At 48.6% G+C, this 24,399-nt stretch overlaps 1 protein-coding gene across 1 annotated transcript in view; it reads right to left on the bottom strand.

Moving 5' to 3' along the window:
* Window positions 1-1,574: 1,574 nt before the first annotated feature.
* The window catches only part of LOC116982198 (UDP-glucuronosyltransferase 3A1-like), a 43,201-nt gene continuing 20,376 nt past the window's right edge, over window positions 1,575-24,399 (bottom strand). The window contains exons 4-8 of the mRNA XM_033035499.1: window positions 17,894-18,008; window positions 10,000-10,531; window positions 7,133-7,358; window positions 4,507-4,726; window positions 1,575-2,108 (exon numbers count right to left, since the gene is read on the bottom strand). Of these exons, the coding sequence (XP_032891390.1) occupies window positions 1,811-2,108; window positions 4,507-4,726; window positions 7,133-7,358; window positions 10,000-10,531; window positions 17,894-18,008 (1,391 nt within the window). The 3' untranslated portion in view covers window positions 1,575-1,810. The remainder of the gene's footprint in view (window positions 2,109-4,506; window positions 4,727-7,132; window positions 7,359-9,999; window positions 10,532-17,893; window positions 18,009-24,399) is intronic.

Raw genomic sequence — 24,399 nt, 5'->3', positions numbered from 1 at the left:
GCCAGCCCAAGAATCCATTTGGCGCACAATTTGCATACTAGCCCTCTGGAAACCAGTCCCTTCAGCCCACAACACCCATACTAGCACTCCAGAAAGCCGCCCCCCCCCCCCCCCCCCAACTGGCCACCAATATTAGAATTGGTGGAGAGGTGGAATATTGCATTGGATGACCAGCCCTCCTGTGTGATGCTGGGACCCAACGGGTCCCACTTAGTCTAGTATATATATATATATATATATATATATATATATATATATGAAATGGAATTTCAAGGAATAGCCGTGAGTCAACTGTATATATATTGGTGACCAGTGAGGGATGGGGGGGGGGCTTTCTGGAGCACTGGTATGGGTATATATATTGGTGGCCAGTGAGGGATGGGGGGGGGGGGCTTTCTGGAGCACTGGTATGGGTATATATATTGGTGGCCAGTGAGGGATGGGGGGGGGGGGGCTTTCTGGAGCACTGGTATGGGTGTTGTGGGCTGAAGGGACTGGTTTCCAGAGGGCTTGTATGGACATTGTGGGCCGAATGGATTCTTGGGCTGGAGGCTCAGTCACTCAAGCCTGTTGTGCGGGCAGATCACTCACTCACGGCTGGTGGGCTGGCAGTTGACTCACGGCTATTCCTTGAAATTCCATTTCATGAAGCAAGGCCACCAAATTCAAGTGCAGTTTCATACCATTTCAAGCAGGGTGCAAGGCCACTAAAGACAGGGAGCCGTGACCTCTCCCTGCTCCATCATACAGAGACTGAGCCATGCTGTCACTACTGGGTTTTATAGTCCCTCCCACCAGAAGGGACGTGGCCTTCATGGCGTGATTGACAGGAGAGAGAATCTCAACATTTTTTAAACACTAATAACTGTTTTATTTTTCATCGATGGGAAAAGTCCTCGGCCCCTGATGAGCGTAGGGGGACTCTGAGTAAGATGGCCAAAAATCGCAGTCGTACGTGGTATTGATTTTTCTAAAATCAATATAAAGCGCAAACCGGAAGTGGTAAGATTAGACTTTTAATTATATAGTAGGCAAGGCAACGTTAATTAGGCAAGGCAGCGTTAATTAGGCAAGGCAGCGTTAATTAGGCAAGGCAGCGTTAATTAGGCAAGGCAGCGTTAATTAGGCAAGGCAACGTTAATTAGGCAAGGCAACTTTAATTAGGCAAGGCAACTTTAATTAGGCAACACAGCTTTAGCATTTCCAAACCAAAGGCAGCACAGCTTTAGCATTTCCAAACCAAAGGCAACACAGCTTTAGCATTTCCAAACCAAAGGCAACACAGCTTTAGCATTTCCAAACCAAAGGCAACATAGCTTTAGCATTTCCAAACCAAAGGCAACACAGCTTTAGCATTTCCAAACTATATTTTCAAACCACAATAAGGGCACTGACAGGTCAGTAAAACCACTCACAGTTTAGTAGACATGTGTTCAGTGTTATTCACAGCTCAGACTGAGAGACATGACCCTCTCGCTCCCCCATCTTGCAGAGACTGACTGAGGCACTCAACACTTCCGGGTTTTATAGTCCCTCCAGAAGGGGCGTGGCCTTCAGGGGAGAGAATCTCAACATTTTTAAAACACTAATAATCTTTTATTTTTCATCGATGGGAAAAATCCTCATCCTGTGCAGCTGAGGGGGACTCGGAGTAAGATGGCCAAAAATCGCAGCGTTTTTTCTAAAATCAATATACAGAACAGGAAGTGGTCAAGATCAGACTTTTAGTAAAATATATAAAAATAAAACATATTAGAGATATATGTATGTGTGCCTATAACACGTATATACTTCGGCCTGGAACATTCTCCTATGTGGTCTTCTGTTTTTCTTCAGTTGTGGGGGGCTGAAATTGTTCTAAGAGTTTGGATAACAGGCTCCTGGAGATCTTGTAGACACAGAATAACACCAGAACCACAACTGCCAACACAAAGCCACAGACGTCCAGTAGATACAGCTCATAGGTGGGCATTTGGTAAGAATGAGGTTTTAAGTGGTCCCCACTTCCGACCTTCAGTATTGAGTCGATCCATCTGTTGGTGAGTTCGGCCGCAGAGAATGGTTGGTACCTTAGCTGCTTACTTGTCCTGAGGGCATTCTGCTTGAAGCTGAAAAGATAGAGCAACATTCACATAGTGCCTCTCGTTCAGTCTGCCTTGGCCTACGCAATCTCCCGGTTGCTAAACACTTCATCTCCCCTTCCCATTACCAGACATCTCCCCTTCCCATTCTCAGTCATCTCCCCTTCCCATTCCCAGACCCACTCTGTCCTGGGCCTCCTCCATTGTCAGACAGAGGCCAAATGTAAATTGGAGGAACTTGAACAGCACCTCATATTTAATTTGGGCATCTCAGTGATATGAATATTGATTTCACTAACTTCAGATAACCCTTGCATCCCCTCGCTCTCTCCGTCCCTGCCCCACTCTAGTCATTGCACTAGTTTTACTGTTCCACCGTCTGTAACACAACCAACAATGGACCATTGTGGGCTCCACATTTCCTTGATTATTGTTGCTTTTTGCTTATTTTCCATTCATTTGTCCTAAGTATTATCTATATCTCTCGTTCCCCTTTCCCCCGACTCTCTGCCTGAAGAAGGGTCTCAATTTGAAATGTCACCTATTCCTTTTCTCCAGAGATGTCCATCGGCTTAATTTCTCAAAGATAGTGAATTGAAGAAGAACATTATTTTCTATCAAGACTTCAGCAGATGATTTAGTTCCATTGTTGGCCAAAACTAATGCTAATACTGAGGCTTTATAAGGTACTGGTCAGACCTTCTTAGGCCCCCTTCGGTCATGGCTGACCATGGGTGTCTCCAGGGTGCTGTTCCTTATATGGAGGACGCCTGTGCATGACTTTGTTTAACGTGGGGAGACTGGTGCACAGACAGCCATCACACGGTCCTTGACAGATCTGGATCAGGATCCAGTGACATGGAGTCAAAGACGACCGGAGACCCTTTTCTGCTGCAGCTTTCATCCGCCTTCCAAGCCGTTGTGACGCTCCACTAAGGTCAGCCATCGTCCTCCGCCTGTTCCACCAGTGAAATCTTGGTTGGATTGCTCTTTGTCAGAGACCTCCCCCTTGACCATACCGCAATGGGTGGCCCTACCAGGAGCATAGCTCCAGACGGCATTGCTCGCAGGATCTCAGGTCCACACAAGCTTCTCCACCACGACAAGGTGACAATCCATGGAGAAGCCTGGAGTAATACTATATATTACTGGTCAGACTACATTTGGAGTATTGTGAGCAGTTTTGGGCCCCATATCTGAGGAAGAATGTGCTGGAGTTGGGGATGGTCCAGGAAATTTATGAGAATGATCCCGGTGATGTTAAGGTTAACTTATAATGAGTGTTTGACAGCACTGCGCCTACACTACCGAATAGTGAAAGGCCTGGATAGAGTGGATGTGGAGAGGAGGTTTCCACTAGTGGGAGGGTCTAGGACCAGAGGGCGTAGCCTCGGAATGAAAGGACGTACCTTGAGAAACAAGATGAAGAGGAGTTTCTTTAGTCAGAGGGTGGTGAATCTGTGGAAATCATTGCCACAGAGGCAGTGGAGGCTGTGTAATTGTGTATTTTTAAGGCGGAGATTGACAGATTCTTGATTAGTAAAGGTGTCGATGGTTATGGGGAGAAGGCAGGAGAATAGGGTTGAGAGGGAAAGAAAAATCAGCAATGTCATAGAGTAATTCGTTGTCAATTATCTTCATTGCTAAGCTATGAAAGCACTGAATGCTTAGCTGATTAAATCTGATTAGGGTGGCACAGTGGTGCAGTGGCAGAGTTGCTGCCTTACAGCCTTAATTTGATCAATTTCCCTCCTGGGATGAATAAAGTTCTATCGTATCGTATCGTTACAGCACCAGAGACCCGGGTTCGATCCTGACTATGAGTGCTGTCTGTGTGGAGTTTGTACGTTCTCCCCGTGGCCTGCGTGGTTTTTATCCAGGTGCTCCGGTTTCCTCCCACACACCAAAGACGTACAGGTTTGTAGGCTAATTGGCTTCGGTAAAGATTGTAAATTGTGCTTAGTGTGTGTAGGATAGTGCTAGTGTACGGGGATCGTTGGTTGGCATGGAATCAGTGGGCCAAAGGGCATGTTTCCGCGCTGGATTGGACAGGCTAGATGCAGGAAACATTTTCTTGATGGTGAGGAAGTCCAGAACCAGGGATCACATTTTAAGAATAAGGGGTAGGCCATTTAGAACTGAGATGAGGAAAAACTTTTCACCCAGAGAGTTGTGAATCCGTGGAATTCTCTGCCACAGAAGGCAGTGGAGGCCAATTCACTGGATGTTTTCAAGAAAGTTAGATTTAGCTCCTAGGGCTAACGGAATCAAAGGATATGGGGAAAAAGCAGAAACGGGGTACTGATTTTACACGATCAGCCATGATCATATTGAATGGCGGTGCTGTATTGAAGGGCTGAATGGCCTACTCCTGCACCTATTTTTCTATGTTTCTGAATCTCTAAACTAAGGGGAAAGATGTTACCTGGGAATGGTTATGAGTTGTGTCAGCTTGGCGACCAGAGCCTCTTCTTCCAGCTCGCCCACGGTGATATAAAGGGCCATTCCCTTGCTCTGCAGGCGGATGACGTTGTCCGTCTGGTCATAAAAGAGCGGCAACCCCAGCACTGGGACCCCGTGGTACACCGCTTGGTGCAAACTGTTGATCCCACCGTGAGAAAGGAACGCTCGGATCTGTGGCTGGCCTGCAGGCAAAGCACAGTGTCACACAGGAGACGTTGTTAAATCGACAATCATACCATCACAAGTGATCAGAGCTAAATTAGGCCATTCAGCCTATCAAGTCTACTCTGCCATTCAATCAACGCTGACTTATCTCTCCCTCCTAACCCCATTCCCCATAACCCCTGACACCCGCACTAATCAAGAATCTATCTAGCTCTTCCTTAACAATATCCATTAACTTTGCCTCCACAGCGTTCTTTGGCAATAAATTTCAGACTCACCACCATCTGGTTAAATAAATTCCTCCTCATCTCCTTCCTAAATGAACGTCCTTTAATTCTGAGGCTATGACCTCCAGTCCTAGACTCTCCCACTAGTGCAAATATCCTCTCCACATCCACTCTATCCAAGCCCTTCACTATTCTGTATGTTTCAATGCGGTTCCCCCTCATCCTTTGCTATTACTATTGAGGGAGTGCAACATAGGTTTACAAGGTTAATTCCCGGGATGGCAGAACTGTCATATGCTGAGAGAATGGAGCGGCTGGGATTGTATACTCCGGAGTTTAGAAGGATAAGAGGATATATTATTGAAACATTTAAGATTAGTAAGGGTTTGGACACGCTAGAGGCAGGATACATGCTCCCGATGTTGGGGAGTCCAGAACCAGGGGCCACAGTTTAAGAATAAGGGGTAAGCCATTTAGAACGGAGATGAGGAAACACTTTTTCACACAGGGAGTTGTGAGTCTGTGGAATTCTCTGTCTCAGAGGGTGGTGGAGGCAGGTTCTCTGGATACTTTCAAGAGAGAGCTAGATAGGGCTCTTAAAGATAACGGAGTCAGGGGATATGGGGAGAAGGCAGGAACGGGGTACTGATTGGGGATGATCAGCCATGATCACATTGAATGGTGGTGCTGGCTCGAAGGGGCCAAATGGCCTACTCCTGCACCTATTGTCTATTGTCATCCTTCTAAACTCCAGTGAGTACAGGCCCAGTGCTGTCAAACGCTCATCATATGTTATAACAATCTTAAACCCTAAACATCAATTAACCAAAACACCAATTTTCAAACCTGAATTTTGATTATTTGTCATAGCATCCCTGTTTTCCTGAATGTTAAGATTGTTTTGTTGCTACCAACACATAAATTGTGACAATTTGGGCAAGACAGGACACAAAATGTTTGAGAGGGCAGCGCGGTGGAGCTACTGCTTTACAGCGCCAGAGACCCGGGTTCAATCCTGACTACGAGTGCTTGTCTGTATTGAGTTTGCATGTTCTCCCCGTGACCTGCGTAGGTTTTCTCCGAGATCTTTGGTTGCCTCCCACACTCCAAAGTCGTACAGGTTTGTAGGTTAATTGGCTTGGTGTAAATGTAGAAATTGTCCCTCGTGTGTGTAGGATAGTGTTAGTGTGCGGCAGGCACGTGCCGTGAGTAATTACTCAGGGTAGGCAGTCAATTGGCTATTTAAAAATCTTAAACCGCACATGCGCAGATTGTTCTCCTCTCCGTAAGCTGTCAGTTGACTTTTATAAAGTCTTCAAAAGCCTTATCTCTTAATAAAGTACCGTATTTCCCGGCAATGAAGACGCACCTGCGTCAAAGACGCACTCCCATTTTGAATTGCTAAATTTTGAAAGAAGGCTAGCGGGACATAGAATTTCTCAGGCTCAAAACAATTATAATAAAGAAAGTAACAATTCAATTTGCCCAAGGATTCCAGATGTCTTTCATACTGAATTACTGAATGGGTGGGGGGTGGAAGGTGACGGCAGGTGGAGAGATGGTGGGGAAAACGGGAGTACACCCGGACAAGTTGAATCAGTTGTGATCTTATTGAACTACTATTTGAAGGGACCAATTGGGAGGAGTTTCTTTCACAGCGTGTGGGGAGTCTGGCCAGGGGAAAGTTGCGGGGAGGGCAGGAGCGTTGAGAAGGAGGGGGTTGGGGATCATGCCAGTAACTCACTCACCGTTGCGGCGGCGCTTCGGGCGCGGAGCCGCCGCATTGTGGCCATGGAGAGAAGTAGCTCGGTAGGCTGCGAGCGGCCATCAGGACTGGACAGCAGAACCGGCCGCCACCTCAGCGCCTTCTGCCGGCCCACTCACCTCTGGCAGTGCTCCCCCTCTGAACATCTCTGACCTGCCACTCGCCGGCCTAGCTCATGTCAGCCGCTTCCCGAAAATCCTTAAATTACGATTGCCACCGGGGGTATGACATGGCTTCACTTGGTGCGCTGGGTGACACTGCACGGTATTCACTGCCCGATCCATGTCTTTCAGTGGAGACCGGACGATGAGGGGACCAGTGCCTACCGTGACGGCACGTGCCTGGTGTGCGGGGATCGCTGGTCGGTTCAGATTCGGTGGTCTGTTTCCGCGCTGTATCTCTAAGATAAACTAAACTAAACCACATCTTACCCAGTAAATCATTCTGTGGAAGCCAGTTGTATATTTTCACATTATCTGGCAGGCTGATGTCAGAAGGCCAGGAGACATTGTTAAATCGCCAAATGACCTTCTGTGGTAGCCGAGAGAAAGCTCTGATCATCTTCTCAATCAACTGCCGATCGGAAATTGACTCCACCATCGTCCCCAAAGCAACCACGATGAAGCCGTGGTCCCCTGCTAGAAATTCTTCCATTTCCTACGCAAGAAAATAAAACGCCATAAAATCAGAATTCACATACTCAGTAACTACATCTTTTCACAGTGAGATTCTGCCCGACCTGCTGATTTCATAAGCGATAGGAACAGATCTATCTATCTTGGTGTCTGATCTATCTGTACCTCTTAACGCCATTCTCCTGCCTTCTCCACATAGAAACATAGAAAAATAGGTGCAGGAGTAGACCATTCGGCCCTTCGAGCCAGCACCGCCATTCAATATGATCATGGCTGATCATCCACAATCAGTATCCCACTCCAGCTTTATCCCCCATATCCCCAGATTCCTTTAGCCCTAAGAGCTAAATCTAACTCTCTCTTGAAACCCCTGACACCCATACTGATCAAAAATCTGTCAATCCATGCCTTAAAAATATCTATTGACTTAGCCTCCACAGCCTTCTGTGGCAAATAATTCCACCCTCTGACTAAAGGAATACTATTCATGCTAGTGTTCAAGAAGGAACTGCAGATGTTGGAAAATCGAAGGTAGACAAAATTGCTGGAGAAATTCAGCGGGTGCAGCAGCATCTATGGAGCAAAGGAAATAGGCAACGTTTCGGGCCGAAACCTGTCTGAAGGGTCTGAAGAAGGGTTTCGGCCCGAAACGTTGCCCATTTCCTTCGCTCCATAGATGCTGCCGTACCCGCTGAGCTTCACCAGCAATTTTGTCTACTATTCATGCTGGTACCTTCCCTTTGATACCGTGGGCTCTCATCTTCTTTAGCAGCCTCACACACGGCACCTTGTTGCAAGACAATAGACAATAGGTGCAGGAGTAGGCCATTCGGCCCTTCGAGCCAGCACCGCCATCCAATGTGATCACGGCTGATCATCCCCAATCAGTACCCAGTTCCTGCCTTCTCCCCATATCCCCTGACTCCGCTATCCTTAAGAGCCCTTTCCAGCTCTCTCTTGAAAGCATTCAGAGAACCTGCCTCCACCGCCCTCTGAGGCAGAGAATTCTACAGACTCACCACTCTCTGTGAGAATAAGTGTTTCCTCATCTCCGTTCTAAATGGCTTACTCCTTATTCTTAAACTGTGGCCCCTGATTACTGGCTGTCTGAAATATCTAGGTAAACAAAATCCACTGACTCTCCTTTGTCTGTCCTGCTATTTACTGCCTCAGACTTGGCCTCCACCACTGCCAGTGGTAATGAATTCCACAGATTCACCACTTTCTGGCCACACTCCGTCTCCCTGCATGGACCACATGTGTGAACCACACTGCATCAACCACCTATGTATCTCATGTACCCATACACTGTAAATGGCTCGGTGGTAATCTTGTATTTAGTTCAATTTAATTTAGAGACACAGCGCAGAAACAGGCCCTTCGGCCCACAGAGTCCGCACCGACTAACACTATCCTACACACACTAGGGACAATTTACACCTATACCAAGCAAATTAACCTACAATCTTGAACATCTTTGGAGTGTGGGAGGAAATTGAAGATCTCGAAGAAAAACCCACGCGGTCACGGGGGGAACGTACAAACCTCGTGCAGACAGCGCCCCTAGTCGGGATCGAACCCGGCTCTCTGGCGTTGCAAGGCAGCAACTCTACCCTGCGCCACTGTGCCGCCCCCTTTCCGCTCATTGTCTTTCCGCTGACTGGTTAGCATGCAACAAAAGCTTTTCACTGTACCTCGGTACACATGCCAATATCCTTCTAAAGGATATTATAATCATCGTACCACAGCTAAAAGAGCTGTCCTGAACTACTATCTACCTCATTGATGACCCTCGGACTACCCTTGATCGGGATTCACTGGCTTTACTTTGCACTAAACGTTATTCCCTTATCATGTATCAGTACACTGTATATAGCTCGATTGCAAGGATAATCCCCAATTAAGTACTGAATGTATAGAAAACATAGAAAAAAAGGTGCAGGAATAGGCCATTCGGCCCTTCGAGCAGCACCGCCATTCAATATGATCATGGCTGATCATCTAAAATCAGTACCCCGTTCCTGCTTTTTACCCATATCCCTTGATTCCTTTAGCCTTAAGAGCTAAATCTAACCCCCTCTTGAAAACATCCAGTAAATTGGCCTCCGCTGCCTTCTGTGGCAGAAAATCCCAGATTCACAACCCTCTGGGTGAAAACGTTTTTCCTCATCTCAGTCCTAAATGGCCAACCCCCTATTCTTAACATAATGTAGAAACACCCCACTGATGGAAATGAGATGGTGCCCAGCCCTTGTGGCTATTTGCGTGCTAGAACACAGAAGCAAATCTACAATCACATATTACAATGCTCCACACGCTTTAATCTCTACTCCTGCAGCAACATCTCTACACTGTAGGTACACAAAAATGCTGGGGAAACTCAGCAGGTGCAGCAGCATCTATGGAGTGAAGGAGATAGGCAACGTTTCGGGCCGAAACCCTTCTTCAGCTCCATAGATGCTGCTGCACCCGCTGAGTTTCTCCAGCATTTTTGTGTACCTTCGATTTTCCAGCATCTGCAGTTCCTTCTTAAACACATCTCTACTGTAAATGGCTCGATTGTAATCATGTAACATGTATTTGTTTTCCGCCGACTGGTCGGCATGCAACGAAAGCTTTCCACTGTACACGTGACAATAAACTTAACTGGCCCGAACACCTACCTGGGGCAACGGCTCGGCGGGTTTGGAAAGGTAACTGCCCACAAAGACCACATTGGGCAGCAACGGCCGCGGGTATTCCAGGGAGAAGCCGGTGTTGTAGATCCAGAGCTCAGCCTTACGATGCAGCTCCTCCAGGTTCACGTCCTGACCAGGGAAGTGCTTCTGGATAACATGGTCGAAGCAACTGAAGCACCTCTGATCGGCAAAGTAACCCAGCAGTAGTACCCAGGCGTTGTACAGACGCTCAAGGAAGGTCATGCTATCCGACAGGTGGGACATGAAGGCAGGCACGTAACTGGGGTTCGACGGCACGTGGAGGTTGCGCACGTTATAGGATGAGGTGCCGTAGATGGCAACAAAGGGGACCTCGAGCTTCTCGGCTAGCAGGAAGGTGCAGAAGTGAAAGGCCTCTATAACCAGCAGATCAAACTTCTCCTTCCTCAGCCTGGCCAGTACGTCCAAGTCTGACAGCAGCTTGTCGCATTCGTAAGCGTGCAAACGCAAGATTGAGAGGAATTGCTCGATCGAATACCTGTTACCGAAAAAAAGACAACATTATTGGGGGTCGCTGCCAGACAGCGCCAGACACCCAAATCCGATCCCGACTACGTTCTGGAGTTTGTACGTTCTCCCCGTGACCTGCGTGGGTTTTCTCAGGGAGCTCCCAGTTTCCTCCCACATTTCAAAGACGTACAGGTTTGCAGGTTAATTGGCTTCGGTAAAAATTGTAAATTGTCCCTAGTGTGTGTAGGATAGTGTTACTATATAGGGGACCGCTGGTCGGCGCAGATTCAGTGGGTCGAAGGGCCTGTTTCCAAACCATATCTCTAAACCTAGTTGACTAACCTATTGCAGGGATCATCCGTAACAGGTCTATGCCTCGCAGGGTGTGTGAACCAGACATTCAGTCATCGATGTGAGATTTGAACGGCAGGACACAGAAACATAGAAAATAGGTGCAGGAGTAGGCCATTCGGCCCTTCAAGCTAGCACTGCAATTCAATGTGATCACATCCAAAATCAGTACCCCATTCCTGCTCTTTCCCTATATCCTTTGATTCCATTAGCCCCAAGAGCTAAATCTAACTCTCTTGAAAACATCCAGCGAATTGGCCTCCACTGCCTTCTGTGGCAGAGAATTCCGCAGATTCACAACTCTCTGGGTTTAAAGGTTTTTCCTCATCTCAGTCCTAAAAGGCCTACCCCTTATTGTTAAACTGTGACCCCTGGTTCTGCACTCCCCCAACATGGGGAACATTTTTCCTGCATCTAGCCTGTCCAATCCTTTAAGGATTTTATGTGTTGGTGAGTTTGAGCTGGTTGATCATCTTATACAGTTCACAGTTTAATTTGCGTAAAAATCAATTTCTGAAGCTTTATTTTTCTCCTCCCCAGTCTGACACAGGGTTTTTGACCTGAAAGGTGAACTTTAGTTCAGTTTATTATGAGGTGTACCGAGGTACAGTGAAAAGCTTTTGTTGAACTGTTTCTCTTCCCACAGATGCAGCCTGACTGGCTGAGTGTTTCAAGTCTTCTCTGCTTTTACATGGGTGTGAGGAACTGCAGATATTGGGTTACATAAAAAAAGTGTTAGAGTAACTCAGCGGGTCAGGAAGCAATCCTGAAGAACATGGATAGGTTCAAAGGTTCAAAAGTTTCTTTATTGGTCACATACACCTAGGTGTAGTGAAATGCTTGTTGCCAATGCAGCACATAAAAAAAGAATACAAGCATGACAATAATAAAGAACTTTAACATGAAAACCATCCCCCCACAATGGTTTCCATTATGAAGGAAGGCACTAAGTCCAGTCCCATCCCCATGTCCACCCATAGTCGGGCCTATTGAGGCCTCCGCAGTCGCTGCTACGGATGCCCGATGTTCCAGGCCGTTCTCGCCGGGCGATGGTGCTCCCGTGTCGGGAGAATCCTCTCAGCGGCTCGGGAACCCTGGAACGGCCGCCTCCTTACTCGAGACCGCAGCTTCCGAAGCCGACAGGCCGCGCTGGATGGAGCTCCACCACTGGCAATCTCGGCGAGAGATCCCAGGCTCCCGATGAAAAGTTCAGCGCCGCCGCCCGCAGCTGGCCGCTCCACAGACCCGCAGCTCCGCGATGTTTCAATGGCAGTCTTCAGCTCACCGGAGCTCCAGCGCGGTGACCCAGGCAAGGCATCGCCCGCTCCACTCCGCGATAGCGCTCAAGCGCTGTGCCACCGCCGAAGCAAAGGTTCTGGGCGGTCCCCGACAGGAAACGCCACTCCAGGCCCGCTGGTAGGCCGCGAGGACGGGTCGATGGTGCAGCCCGGAGAAAAGCCGCCTCTCCGCCTCTCCGACCAGGTAGGGACCCTGAAATGTAGTTTCTTTAGTCAGAGGGTGGTTCTTCTTCTTCTTGCATAAGGCGTGCATAGCCTAAAGTTCCAAGACAACTTGTTCTGTTTGATCTTCTGTTTGTGCACGCCAGGTTGATTGCATTCGTTGAAACAAGGTGGACCACGTGAAGGTTGCAATCTCCCACCCCAGAGGGTGGTGAATCCGTGGAATTCATAGAAACATAGAAAATAGGTGCAGGAGGAGGCCATTCGGCCCTTCGAGCCAGCACCGCCATTCATTGTAATCATGGCTGATCGTCCACAATCAATAACCCATGCCTGCCTTCTCCCCATATCCCTTGATTCCACTAGCTCCTAGAGCTCTATCTAACTCTCTATTAAATCCATCCAGTGATTTGGCCTCCACTGCCCTCTGTGGCTGGGAATTCCACAAATTCACAACTCTCTGGGTGAAGACGTTTTTTTCACCTCATGTCTTAAATGGCCTCATCCTTTATTCTATGACTGTGGCCCCTGGTTCTGGACTCACCCAACATTTTTCCTGAATCTATCTTGTCCAGTCCTTTTATAATTTTATATGTTTCTATAAGACGCCCCCTCATCCTTCTAAACTCCAGTGAATACAAGCCCAGTCTTTTCAATGTTAGCCTAGTCTTTTCAATTCAATGCCGCAGAAGGCTGTGGAGGTGAAATCAATGGATATTTTTAAGACAGAGATAGATAAATTCTTGATTAGTATCTGGATTAGATAGATCAAGGGTTATGGGGGAAAAAGGCAGGAGAATAGGGTTTGGAGGGAGAGATAGATCAGCCACGATTGAATGGTGGAGTAGAGTTGATGGGCCGAATGGCCTAATTCTGCTCCTGCTTATGAACTTTCCCTCCCCTCATTTCATTCTTTGTCCATAATCATAGTCTAATTCATTTTACTTGTCTTCCACATTATTTTCCAATTGTTACAATTTTGTTGGTCAAGAAGCTGGTCTGTTTAACCTGTCAGTCACTTAAGTCCCAAATACCCCACTACGCCTTGTTAAGATAAACTTCCACCAGGTTGCTGCGGGGTGGGGGGGGGAGGCATAGAGGCACATCTGGTAGAGCTGCTGCCTCAGCGCCAGAGACCCGGGTTTGATGGTTCGATCCTGACCTCAGGGAGCTGTCTGTTTGCACGTTTCCTCCCATATTCCAAAGACGTGCAGTTTTGAAGATTAAATGGCCTCTGTAAATTGCCCCCAGTGTGTAGGGAGTGGATGCAAAAGTGGGATAATATGGAAATATTGTGAACAGGTGATCGATGGCCAGTGTGGACTCAGTGTGGACACCAACAGGGGGCGCTGACCTGTGCGCGGCTGCCCAGCCAGCAGCTGTCTGTCTTTTCATCTTTATTTTTTTTTTTTAGTTAGTTAAAGTGTTTTTGTTTCTGGAGTTCTAGATTTTTTTATGTGGGGGGTGGGGGGGGGGGGGAGGGGGAAACTACCTTTCAGGGTCCCTACCTGGTCGGAGAGGCAGATTTTCTCCGGGCTGCAGTTTCGACCCGTCCTCGCGGCCTACCAGCGGGCCTGGAGCGGTGTTTCCTGACGGGGACCGCCCAGAACCACGGCTTCGGCGGCGGCACAGCGCTGGAGCGCTATCGCGGAGAGCGGGCGATGCCTTGTCCAGGTCGCCGCGCTGGAGCTCCGGTGAGCTGAAGACCGCCGGGAACAACATCGCGGAGCTGCGGGTCTGAGGAGCGGCCAGCTGCGGGCGGCGGCGCCGAACTGTACACCGGGAGCCTGGGATCTCGCGACGAGATCGCCAGTTGTGGAGCTCCAACCGGCGCGGCCTTGTTGGCTTTGGAAGCCGCGGCCTCCAGTACGGAAGCGGCCGTTCCAGGTGTCCCAAGCCGCTGTGAGGATTCTCCCGATGCCGGAGCACCATCACCCGGCGAGAACGGCCAGGAACATCGGGCCTCCGTAGAGGCAACTGTGGAGGCATCAATTGGCTCGACTATGGGTGAACTGGGGTTGGGGACTGGACTTTGTGCCTTCCCTCATGGTGGGAGCCATTGTGGGGCGATGTTCTTTATGTTTAAAACTCTTATTAATGTTATGTCTGTATTCCTTCTTTATGTGCTGCATTGGCAAGAAGCATTTCACTTCACTACACCTAGGTGTATGTGACCAATAAATAACCTTTGAACCTTTGAACCTTTGGGCTGAAGGGTCTGTTTCTCTGCTGTATCTTTCAATCATTTAAATAAACACACGCTGGATTCAAAGTTAATTTCCGTGCGATATCTGTCAATGTATAATCTTATTCCGATGCAAATGACGTATCAAGCCCGTTCTTTCAAATTTAGGATATCAGCTTTGCCCTTAATTTCTTTTCCTTTCTGAGATAATTTTGTGCAGATTTTGATATACATTGCAACTTACATTTCATGCTGTGTAAGAAGGCACTGCAGATGTTGGATTGAACCGAAGATAGATATAAAAACCTGGAGTAACTCAGCAGGACAGGCAGCATCTCTGGAGAGAAGGAATGGATGACATTTCGGGTCGAGACCCCTCTTCAGACCTGAAACGTCACCCATTCCTTCTCTCCAGAGATGCTGCCTGTCCTACAGAGTTGCTCAAGCATTTTGTCAGTCTTTACTTTTCATGCTGTCTTTTGGGGTGGGAGATTGCAACCTTCACGTGGTCCACCCCGTTTCGATGAATGCAATCAACCTGGCGTGCACAATCAGATAAAATCAAATAGAACAAGTTGTCCTACAACTTAGGCTATGCACGCCATACGCAAGAAGAAGATGCAGTCTATTCAAGTCTCTCACTGTGCTTTTACCCTGCCCTCGTTAGCGGGAACACACACTGGTATCTGAATACTTGGATATTTTGTGAATATTCTGCTGAGTTCCATCCTTCTGTGATGGCACTTTCTCTCGTACAATATAGATGGCTTTTAAAGCCATTTAAAGCCTTAAGGGCCTGTCCCACTTGGGCGTCATTTGCACGTCACACAGATGGCTTGCGAAAATTTTGTACATCCCAAAATCCTGGCGCGCCGCACACGCAACCTCGCGTCACTACCTCAGTCACCACGCACCAAGCGCGCAAAATGCACACCATGTGCACACCAATTATTAAATTATTACGCGATAAATTATGTCGCGTAAATTGTGCACAAATGACGCCTAAGTGGGACAGGCCCTATACCTGCAGTAAAAGAACACCAGGAATGCTGCGCTTACAAAGGGTGTGGTTGTATTGAACAAGTGATTTTCTTTTCCTGAAATGTCAGAGGAAGAATCAAGAGGAAGAAATATTCTAAGGGGAGTAAGAGGCAACCGTGACTGACAAGGGAAGTTAGGGATAGAATAAAACTAAATGAAAAGGTGTATAACGTAGCAAAGAGTAGTGGGAAGCCAGAGGATTGGGAAACTTTCATAGGACAACAGAAGGTAACAGAAAGTAACAAAAAGGGCAATACGGGGTGAAAAGATGACGTACGAGGGGAAGCTGGCCAAGAATATAAAGAAGGATAGTAAAAGCTTCTTTAGGTATGTTAAGAGAAAATGATTAGTAAAGACAAATGTAGGTCCCTTGAAGGCAGAAACTGGTGAAATTATTATAGGGAACAAGGAAATGGCAGAAGACTTGAACAGGTACTTCGGATCTGTCTTCACTGTGGAAGACACAAACAATCTCCCAGGTGTCCTTGAGGACAGAGGATCTAGGGAGGCAGAGAAACTGAAAGAAATTTGCATTAGGCGAGAAATAGTATTGGGCAGACTGATGGGACTTTTTGAAGATGTGACAAGTAAGATGGATGAAGGAGAGCCAGTAGATGTAGTGTATCTGGACTTTCAGAAAGCCTTTGATAAGGTCCCACACAGGAGATTAGTGGGCAAAATTTGAGGACATGGTATTGGATGTAGGGTATTGACATGGATAGAGAATTGGTTGGCAGACAGGAAATAATGAGTGAGAATAAACAGGTCCCTGTCAGAATGGCAGGCAGAGCTAGTGCCGCAACTATTTACAATATATATTAATGATTTAGATGGAATTAAAAGTAACACTAGCAAATTTGCAGAAGATACAAGATGAAGTTGGGTGGCAGTGTGAACTGCGAAGAGGATGCTAGGAGGTTGCAGGGTGACTTGGACAGGTTGAGTGAGTGGGCAGATGCATGGCAGATGCAGTATAATGTAGATTAATGTACATTACAGCAGGCAGTGAAGAAAGCTAATGGAATGTTGGCCTTCATAACGAGAGGATTTGAGTATAGTAGTAAAGAGGTTTTTCTGCAGGTGTATAGGGCTCTGGTGAGACCACATCTGGAGTATTGTGTACAGTTTTTACCTCCTAATTTGAGGAAGGATATCCTTGTAATTGAGTAGGTTCACCAGGTTAATCGCCGGGATGGTGGGACTGTCATATGAGGAAAGACTGGGCCTGTATTCACTGGAATTTAGAAGGATGAGAGGATATCTTATAGAAACGTATAAAATTATAAAAGGACTGGACAAGCTAGATGCAGGAAAAATGGTCCCAATGTTGGGGGAGTCCAGAACCAGGGGCCACAATCTAAGAATAAAGGGGAGGCCATTTAAAACTGAGATGAGAAAAAACTTTTTCACCCAGAGTTGTTAATTTGTGGAATTCCCTGCCACAGAGGGCAGTGGAGGCCAAATCACTGGATTGATTTAAGAGAGAGTTAGATAGAGCTCTAGGGGCTAGTGGTGTCAAGGGATATGGGGAGAAGGCAGGTACGGGTTACTGATTGTGGATGATCACCCATGATCACAATGAATGGTGGTGCTGGCTCGAAGGGTCAATTGGCCTCCTCCTGCACCCGTTTTCTATGTTTCTATGTTTCATGTTATCCTTTAGATTAGAGATTGGAGATGCAGCGTGGAAAACAGGCCCTTCGGCCCACCGAGTCCACACTGACAAGCAATCCCCGTACACTAGCAATATCCTACACACACACACTAGGACAATGTACAATTTTACTAAGCCTATTAACCTACAACCCTGAAGATAGACACAAAATGCTGGAGTAATTCAGCGGGTCAGACAGCATCTCTGGAGAAATGCTGAAGTCTGAAGAAGGGTCTCGATCTGAAGCGTCACCTATTCCTTTTCTCCAGAGTTGCTGTCTGACCCACTGAGTTACTCCAGCTTTTTGTGCCCATCTTCAGTTTCAACCAGCATCTGCAGTTCCTTCCTACACATTTAACCTGCAAGTCTTTGGAATGTGGGAGGAAGCCGGAACACCCAGAAGAAACCCACGCAGGTCACGGGGAGAACGTAAAAACTCCGTACAGACAAGCGCCCGTAGTCAGGATCGAACCCGGGTACCTGGCGCTGTAGGGGTAGCAACTCTACCGCTGCGCCACCGTGCCGACCTGTGTTAACCTGTACCTGTGTACTGTAGATGGCTTCATTGTAATCATGTACTGTCTTTTGCTGACTGGGTAGAACGCAACAAAAAGCTTTTCACTGAATCTCAGTGACAATAATTAACGAAACTAAATTAAAATCTGAAACAAAAAAGTGCATTGACAATTGTATGCGTACTTTCCACTGAGAGCACTATGTGCTAAGGCTTGCTTTACACCCCGGTGTGATTCTGGGTAGCTTCCTCCAATAGCCCAAGGAATGTAAGTATAATCATCCCGCACGGCCTTGGGTCCTAAAAGACAAAGTATTTTGATTCATTGATTGAAACATACAGGCTCTTCAGCCCACTGTGGCAATGCTGAACATTGATCCACCATTCACACTAGTTCTATGTTATCCAACTTTCACATTCATTTTCTGCACATTAGACAATAGACAATAGGAGCAGGAGTAGGCCATTCGGCCCTTCGAGCCAGCATTGCCATTCAATGTGGTCATGGCTAATCATCCACAATCAGTACCCCGTTCCTGCCTTCTCCACATATTCCCTGACTCCGCTAACTTTAAGAGCCCCTTCTAGCTCTCTCTTGAAAGTACCCAGAGAACCGGCCTCCACCACCCTCTGAGGCAGAGAATTCCACAGACTCACAACTCTGTGTGGAAAAAGTGTTTCCTCGTTTGCGTTCTAAATGGCCTACCCCTTATTCTTAAACTGTGGCCCCTGGTTCTGGACTCCCCCAACATCGGGAACATGTTTCCTGCCTCTAGCGTGTCCAAACCCTTAATAATATTATTTGTTTATTAGGGGCAAATTACAGGGGTCAATCAACTACAAACTATCTGACAAACCAGATTTGCTTCAGTCTTCCTTTTCTTATGAGTGTAATGCATTAGGCTTAGTTTAGTTTAGTTTAGTTTAGAGATACAGCTTGGAAACGAGGCCTTCGGCCCACCAAGACCACGCCAACCAATTATCCCCGTACACTGCCCTACACACTAGGGACAATTTACAGAAGCCAATTAACCTGCAATCCTTGGAATGTGGGAGGAAACCGAAGATCTCAGAGAAAACACGTGCGGTCACAGGGAGAACATACAAACTCAGTACACACAGCACCCGTAGTCAGGATCGAACCCGGGTCTCTGGGGCTGTAAAGCAGCAACCCTTAGTTCAGATGTATTACCTGTCATGTGTACTGAGGTACAATTAAAAGCTTTACTTTACTCACTGTCTAATCAGATCACATAATACTATTAAAAAAATACAATCACGTCAAACTCGGGTACAATGGATAGAGCAAAGGGACTGAATGTAGAATGATTAAGAAAGAACTGCAGATGCTGGGAAATCAAAGTTAGACAAAAATGCTGGAGAAACTCAGCGGGTGAGGCAGCATCTATGGAGCGAAGGAAATAGGCAACGTTTCGGGTCGAAATCCTTCTTCAGACAGTAGTGAGGGTGGGAGGTGGGGCGGGAGGAAGAAAGGAAGAGGTGAAGCCAGAGGACTGAGGGAGAGCTGAGAAGGGGAGGAGAAAGCAGGGACTACCTGAAATTAGAGGTCAATGTTCATACCGCTGGGGTGTAAACTGCCCAAGCGAAATATGAGGTGCTGCTCCTCCAATTTACGGTGGGCCTCTGGCCATGGAGGAGGCCCAGGACAGAAAGGTCGGATTCGGAATGTGAGGGGGAGTTGAAGTGCTGAGCCACCGGGAGATCAGGTTGGTTATTGCGAACCGAGCGGAGGTGTTCGGCAAAGCGATCGCCAAGCCTACGGTTGGTCTCACCGATGTAGAGCAACTGACATCTAGTGCAGCGGATGCAATAGATGAGGTTGGAGGAGGTGCAGGTGAACCTCTGTCACACCTGGAAAGACTGCTTGGGTCCTTGAATGGAGTCAAGGGGGAAGGTAAAGTAACAAGTGCACCATGTCTTGTGGTTGCAAGGGAAAGTGCCAGGAGAGGGGGTGGTTCAGGTGGGAAGGGACAAATTGACCAGGGAGTTACGGAGGGAGCAGTCTTTGCGGAAAGCAGACAGGGGAGGAGATGGGAAGATGTGGCGAGTGGTGCGTTCAAGTTGGAGGTGGCGAAAATGTCGAAGGATTTGTTGTATGTGACGGCTAGTAGGGTGGGGGGTGAGGACAAGGGGGACTCTGCCCTTGTTACGAATGGGGGGGATGGGGAGTGAGAGCAGAGTCACGGGGTATAGAAGAGACCCTGGTGAGAGCTTCATCTATGGTAGAAGAGGGGAACCCCCGTTCCCTGAAAAATGAGGACATCTCCGATGCCCTGATGTGGAACACTTCATCCTGGGAGCAGATGGAGGAATTGGGAGTAGGGGATGGAGTCCTTACAGAAAGCAGGGTGGGAAGAAGTGTAGTCCAGATAGCCATGGCAGTCAGTGGGTTTATAGTGGATGTCGGTCAGAAGTCTATCACCTGCGATGGAGATAGTAAGGTCAAGAAATGGTAGGGAAATGTCGGAAATGGTCCAGGTGTATTTGAGTGCCGGATGGAAGTTAGTGGTGAAATGGATGAAGTCAGTGAGTTGTGTGTGTGTGCAGGAGGTAGCACCAAAGCAGTCGTCGATGTAGCGGAGGTAGAGGTCGGGGATGGGGCCCTGGTATGTCTCGAACAAGGATTGTTCGATGTACCCTACAAAGAGGCAGGCGTAGCTAGGGCCCATGCGCGTGCCCATAGCTACGCCTTATATGTGGAGGAAATGGGAGGAGCCAAACGAAAAGTTGTTAAGGATAAGGACCAGCTCCGCTAGGTGGAGGAGAGCATCAGTAGACGGGAATTGGTTAGTTCTCCGGTCGAGGAAGAAATGGAGGGCTTTGTGACCCTCGTTGTGGGGGATGGAGATGTCGTGTGACTGGACATCCATGGTGAAGATGAGGGAATGGGGGCCTGGAAAATGGAAGTCCTGGAGTCAATAGACAATAGACAATAAGTACAGGAGTAGGCCATTCAACCCTTCGAGCCAGCACCCCAAATCAATGTGATCATGGCTGACCATATCCCCCGACTCCGCTATCTTTAAGAGCCCAATCTAGCTCTCTCTTGAAAGCATCCAGAGAACCTGCCTCCACCGCCCTCTGAGGCAGAGGACTGGAGGGATTTAACCAGGAAGGATAGGATGGAGTCGAGGTATGTGGAAATAAGTTCGGTAGGACACGAGCAGGCAGAAACAATGGGTCTGCCAGGATAGTCAGGTTTGTGAATTTTGGGGAGAAAGTAAGAGAAGACTGAATATAGAAGATAGTTTTCAGCATTGTAATACACAAGTTCCATAGACAAAGTCCAATGTCCAAAATGGGGTAGAGGTGAATCAGATAGTACCCTCATCGAAGTCAACAGAGGTGTAGTCAACGACTTTGTTGAGTGGTGTGGGCTGAATCACCTGCAGCTCAACACCGACAAGACTAAGGAGTTGGTGGTGGACTTTAGGAAGAGAGGAACACCCCTGTCTCCATTGGGACTTGACCCAAAGCATCACCCATTCCTTCCCAGCATCTGTAGTTCCTTCTTGAACACCCATTCCTTCTCTCCTGTCCCGCTGAGTTATTCCAGTTTTTCGTGTCCATCTTCAGTGTAAACGAACATCTGGTTCCTTCTTACACAAATACCTTGGAGCAGGGGTGGGGAACCTGCGGCCTTCAAGGCCATTAAGTGCGGCCTTTTGAATCAATCCAAATTTTGTAGAACAAATCCTTTTATTTTTATTAATATGTTTTTGTTCGTCTTTTATTATTTTAATTTTATTCTTAAAATTAACGTATTTAAAATACCTAAGAGTAAAAGAAGATTCAACAAAATAATCCTCCCCGCATGAAAAATGCTTGCTTGCTTTTCAACCACTTATTCCTGCGAATCTACATTCTCCTACCTAACCCAAATCAAGACGCCCTTTAAGATGGCGGCGCTGGCTTAACAGCTGCGGCTCACCTGCAGTCCGTCTGTTTTTTTTCTTTCGTTTTGTTCCTTGTCATGTTTTAGTTCATTTTGTTTTATTAAGTTGTGTATGTGTGTGGGTGGGGTGGGAGAAACATGCTTTGGTCTCTTCCTTCAGGGGATGCGACTTTTTCTTCGGTCGTATTCCCCGTCCCCGTCTCCGTCTGCGCCGAGGCCTAATGGCGGAGCTGGCGGCATCGGAGCTGTAGCAGCGGCAGCAGCGGCGGAGACCCGACTCGGCCCCGAAGCTGTAGCGGTGGCGGCAGCAGCAGCGGAGACCCGACTCGGCCCTGGAGCTGTGGCGGCGGCAGCAGCAGCAGCGGTAGCGGAGACCCGACTCGGCCCCGAAGCTGTAGCGGAGGTAGCGGCAGCAGCAGCAGCGGAGACCCGACTCGGCCCCGAAGCTGTGGCGGTGGCGGCAGCAGCAGCAGCGGAGACCCGACTCGGCCCCGAAGCTGTAGCGGAGGTAGCGGCAGCAGCAGCGGCAGCGGAGACCCGACTCGGCCCCGAAGGTGTGGCGGCGGCGGCAGCAGCAGCGGCAGCGGAGACCCGACTCGGCCCCGAAGCTGTGGCGGAGGTAGCGGCAGCAGCAGTGGCAGCAGAGACCCGATTCGGTCCTGGAGCTGTGGCGGAGGTAGCGGCAGCAGCAGCGGCAGCAGAGACCCGACCCGGTCCTGGAGCTGTGGCGGAGGCGGCGGCAGCGGAGACCCGACTCGGCCCCGAAGCTGTGGCGGAGGCAGCGACTACCCGCGGAGTTTGAACCGTCGCCTCGGCGCAGAGGGAGAACAAAGAGGGAAGAGACAGAGACTTTAAGATTTTGCCTTCCACCACAGTGAGGAGGTGTTTGGTGAACTCACTGTGGTGGATGTTAAATTTGTGTTGATTGTGTGTTTTTGTCATTTTCTAAATTATATGTATGACTGCAGGGAAACAACATTTCGTTCAGACCGAAAGGTCTGAATGACAATAAACGAATCTAATCTAATCTAATCTTAAGGTCACAAATGACGAACACCCATCTAGAAGATCAGCTGAAACTGCGTGCCTCCATGTTGCAACCATATAATATCAAATGCTTTCCCACAAAAAGCAGTCACACCAAAGTCATTGAAAGGTTAGTTAACTTTAGAATTAACAACATTTTTCATTTTCTTGAAGTTAATATATAGTACAGGTAGTTAGATTTTTATAAAATAATGTAAATTTTGAAGTGTATCTAATTGAGGATTCTTGGATGCGGCCTCATTAGATTACAACTAACTTATTGCGGCATTCCAACATAAAAAGTTTCCCCACCCCTGCCTTGGAGAGTCCCTGGACAGTAAACTGGACTTGTCCAGGAACACTGAGGCCCTGTACAAGAAGGGACAGAGCAGGGGGGGGTGGGGGAGGAGTCAGTTAACAGCTCAGTCAGTCTGCTGCACAACAGAAGGGGGAGGAGTTGTACAGTTTGATAGCCACATTGAAGAAGGATCTCCTGTGGCGTTCTGTGCTGCATCTTGGTGGAACCAGTCTGTTGCTGAAGGTGCTCCTCAGGTTGACCAGTGTGTCATGGAGGGGGTGAGCTGTATTGTCCTGGACGCTCTGCAGTATGAGGAGCATCCTCCCCTCCAAGACCACCTCCAGGGTGGCGGCTCTCCGCCTCAGGACCTTGCAGAGATACCTGTACTCAGGGCATCCTCCCAGGTGGCACGTGCTGGCAACGCACTTTTTCCAACGGAGCTGCTGCCTTCAAGGAGGTACGCGGATCCCGATGGTGGGGGTCAACCGTGCAGTCATGATGGGGATGCCTGGCTTCTACAGGGACTTGTTGAGAGTCTGGAACCTGGTTGCCATTGACCAGGCCCCACCTCCACCGGCGGAGGGTGACGGCCCGGGCTTGAGAGCAGCCGGTCCCTGTCCCGCCCCATCGGGTGACCGGGGGGCTCAAACGTGTGGAGTACTGGTGGTAAAGCAAGCCCCCGCTCAGCCGGAAGTACTCATCGGACCAAGGCGCCGTAATCCATCCCGGGAGCCGGCCCCACACAATTTGAGCCGTCTTTCCTCGACGCCCTTCGTCTCCCTCCGAGACGCAGGGAGGCGTGTCCTGTACAGGCTCCTCCTCCACACCCTGCACTTCCTCGCCCTGGTCCACCGTCCGGACACCAAGTGGTGGTCGGTGTTCCCTTCCGGTCGCGAGGGGGGCCCCCGGTGGGGGTCCCTCTACGCAGGGATTCTCCCCCTCTACATTGGGGACCTGGGGTGGAGGGTATTGCACCGAGGTGTTCCCTGCAACCTGTTTCTCTCGCGGTTCACAGACTCGCCAGCCGCCTGCCACTTTTGTGGGCTGGAAGAGTCTGTGTACCACGTGTACATGGAGTGCGTGAGGCTGCAGCCACTGTTTCAATACCTAAAGGGGCTGCTCCTTGCCTTCTGGCTGCATTTTTCACCCACCATCCTCATCTTTGGACACCCTGTGCGTAGGGGAGAGGGTAGGGCTGAAGATGTGCTGGTTGGGTTGCTCCTGGGCCTGGCCAAGCTGGCCATCCGCGAGTCACGGCGCCAGACGGTGGAGGGCTCTACCCGAGCCGGCTGCCTGCCCCTTTTCCGGGGATACGTCCGTGCCCGGGTGCGGATGGAAAGGGAATACGCCCTGTCTACGGGCACCCTGAGGGAGTTCTGGGACCGCTGGGCACCGAGGGGGGTTGAATGTATCCTTGACAAGGATTGCAATATAATTGTTTAGCTCGTCTT

Source organism: Amblyraja radiata, chromosome 1 (genome assembly GCF_010909765.2).
Source record: "Amblyraja radiata isolate CabotCenter1 chromosome 1, sAmbRad1.1.pri, whole genome shotgun sequence".
Classification (NCBI taxonomy): Eukaryota; Metazoa; Chordata; class Chondrichthyes; order Rajiformes; family Rajidae; genus Amblyraja; species Amblyraja radiata.
Note: the sequence above shows the minus strand (reverse complement) of the source record. Positions and strands in the feature narration are given on the sequence as shown.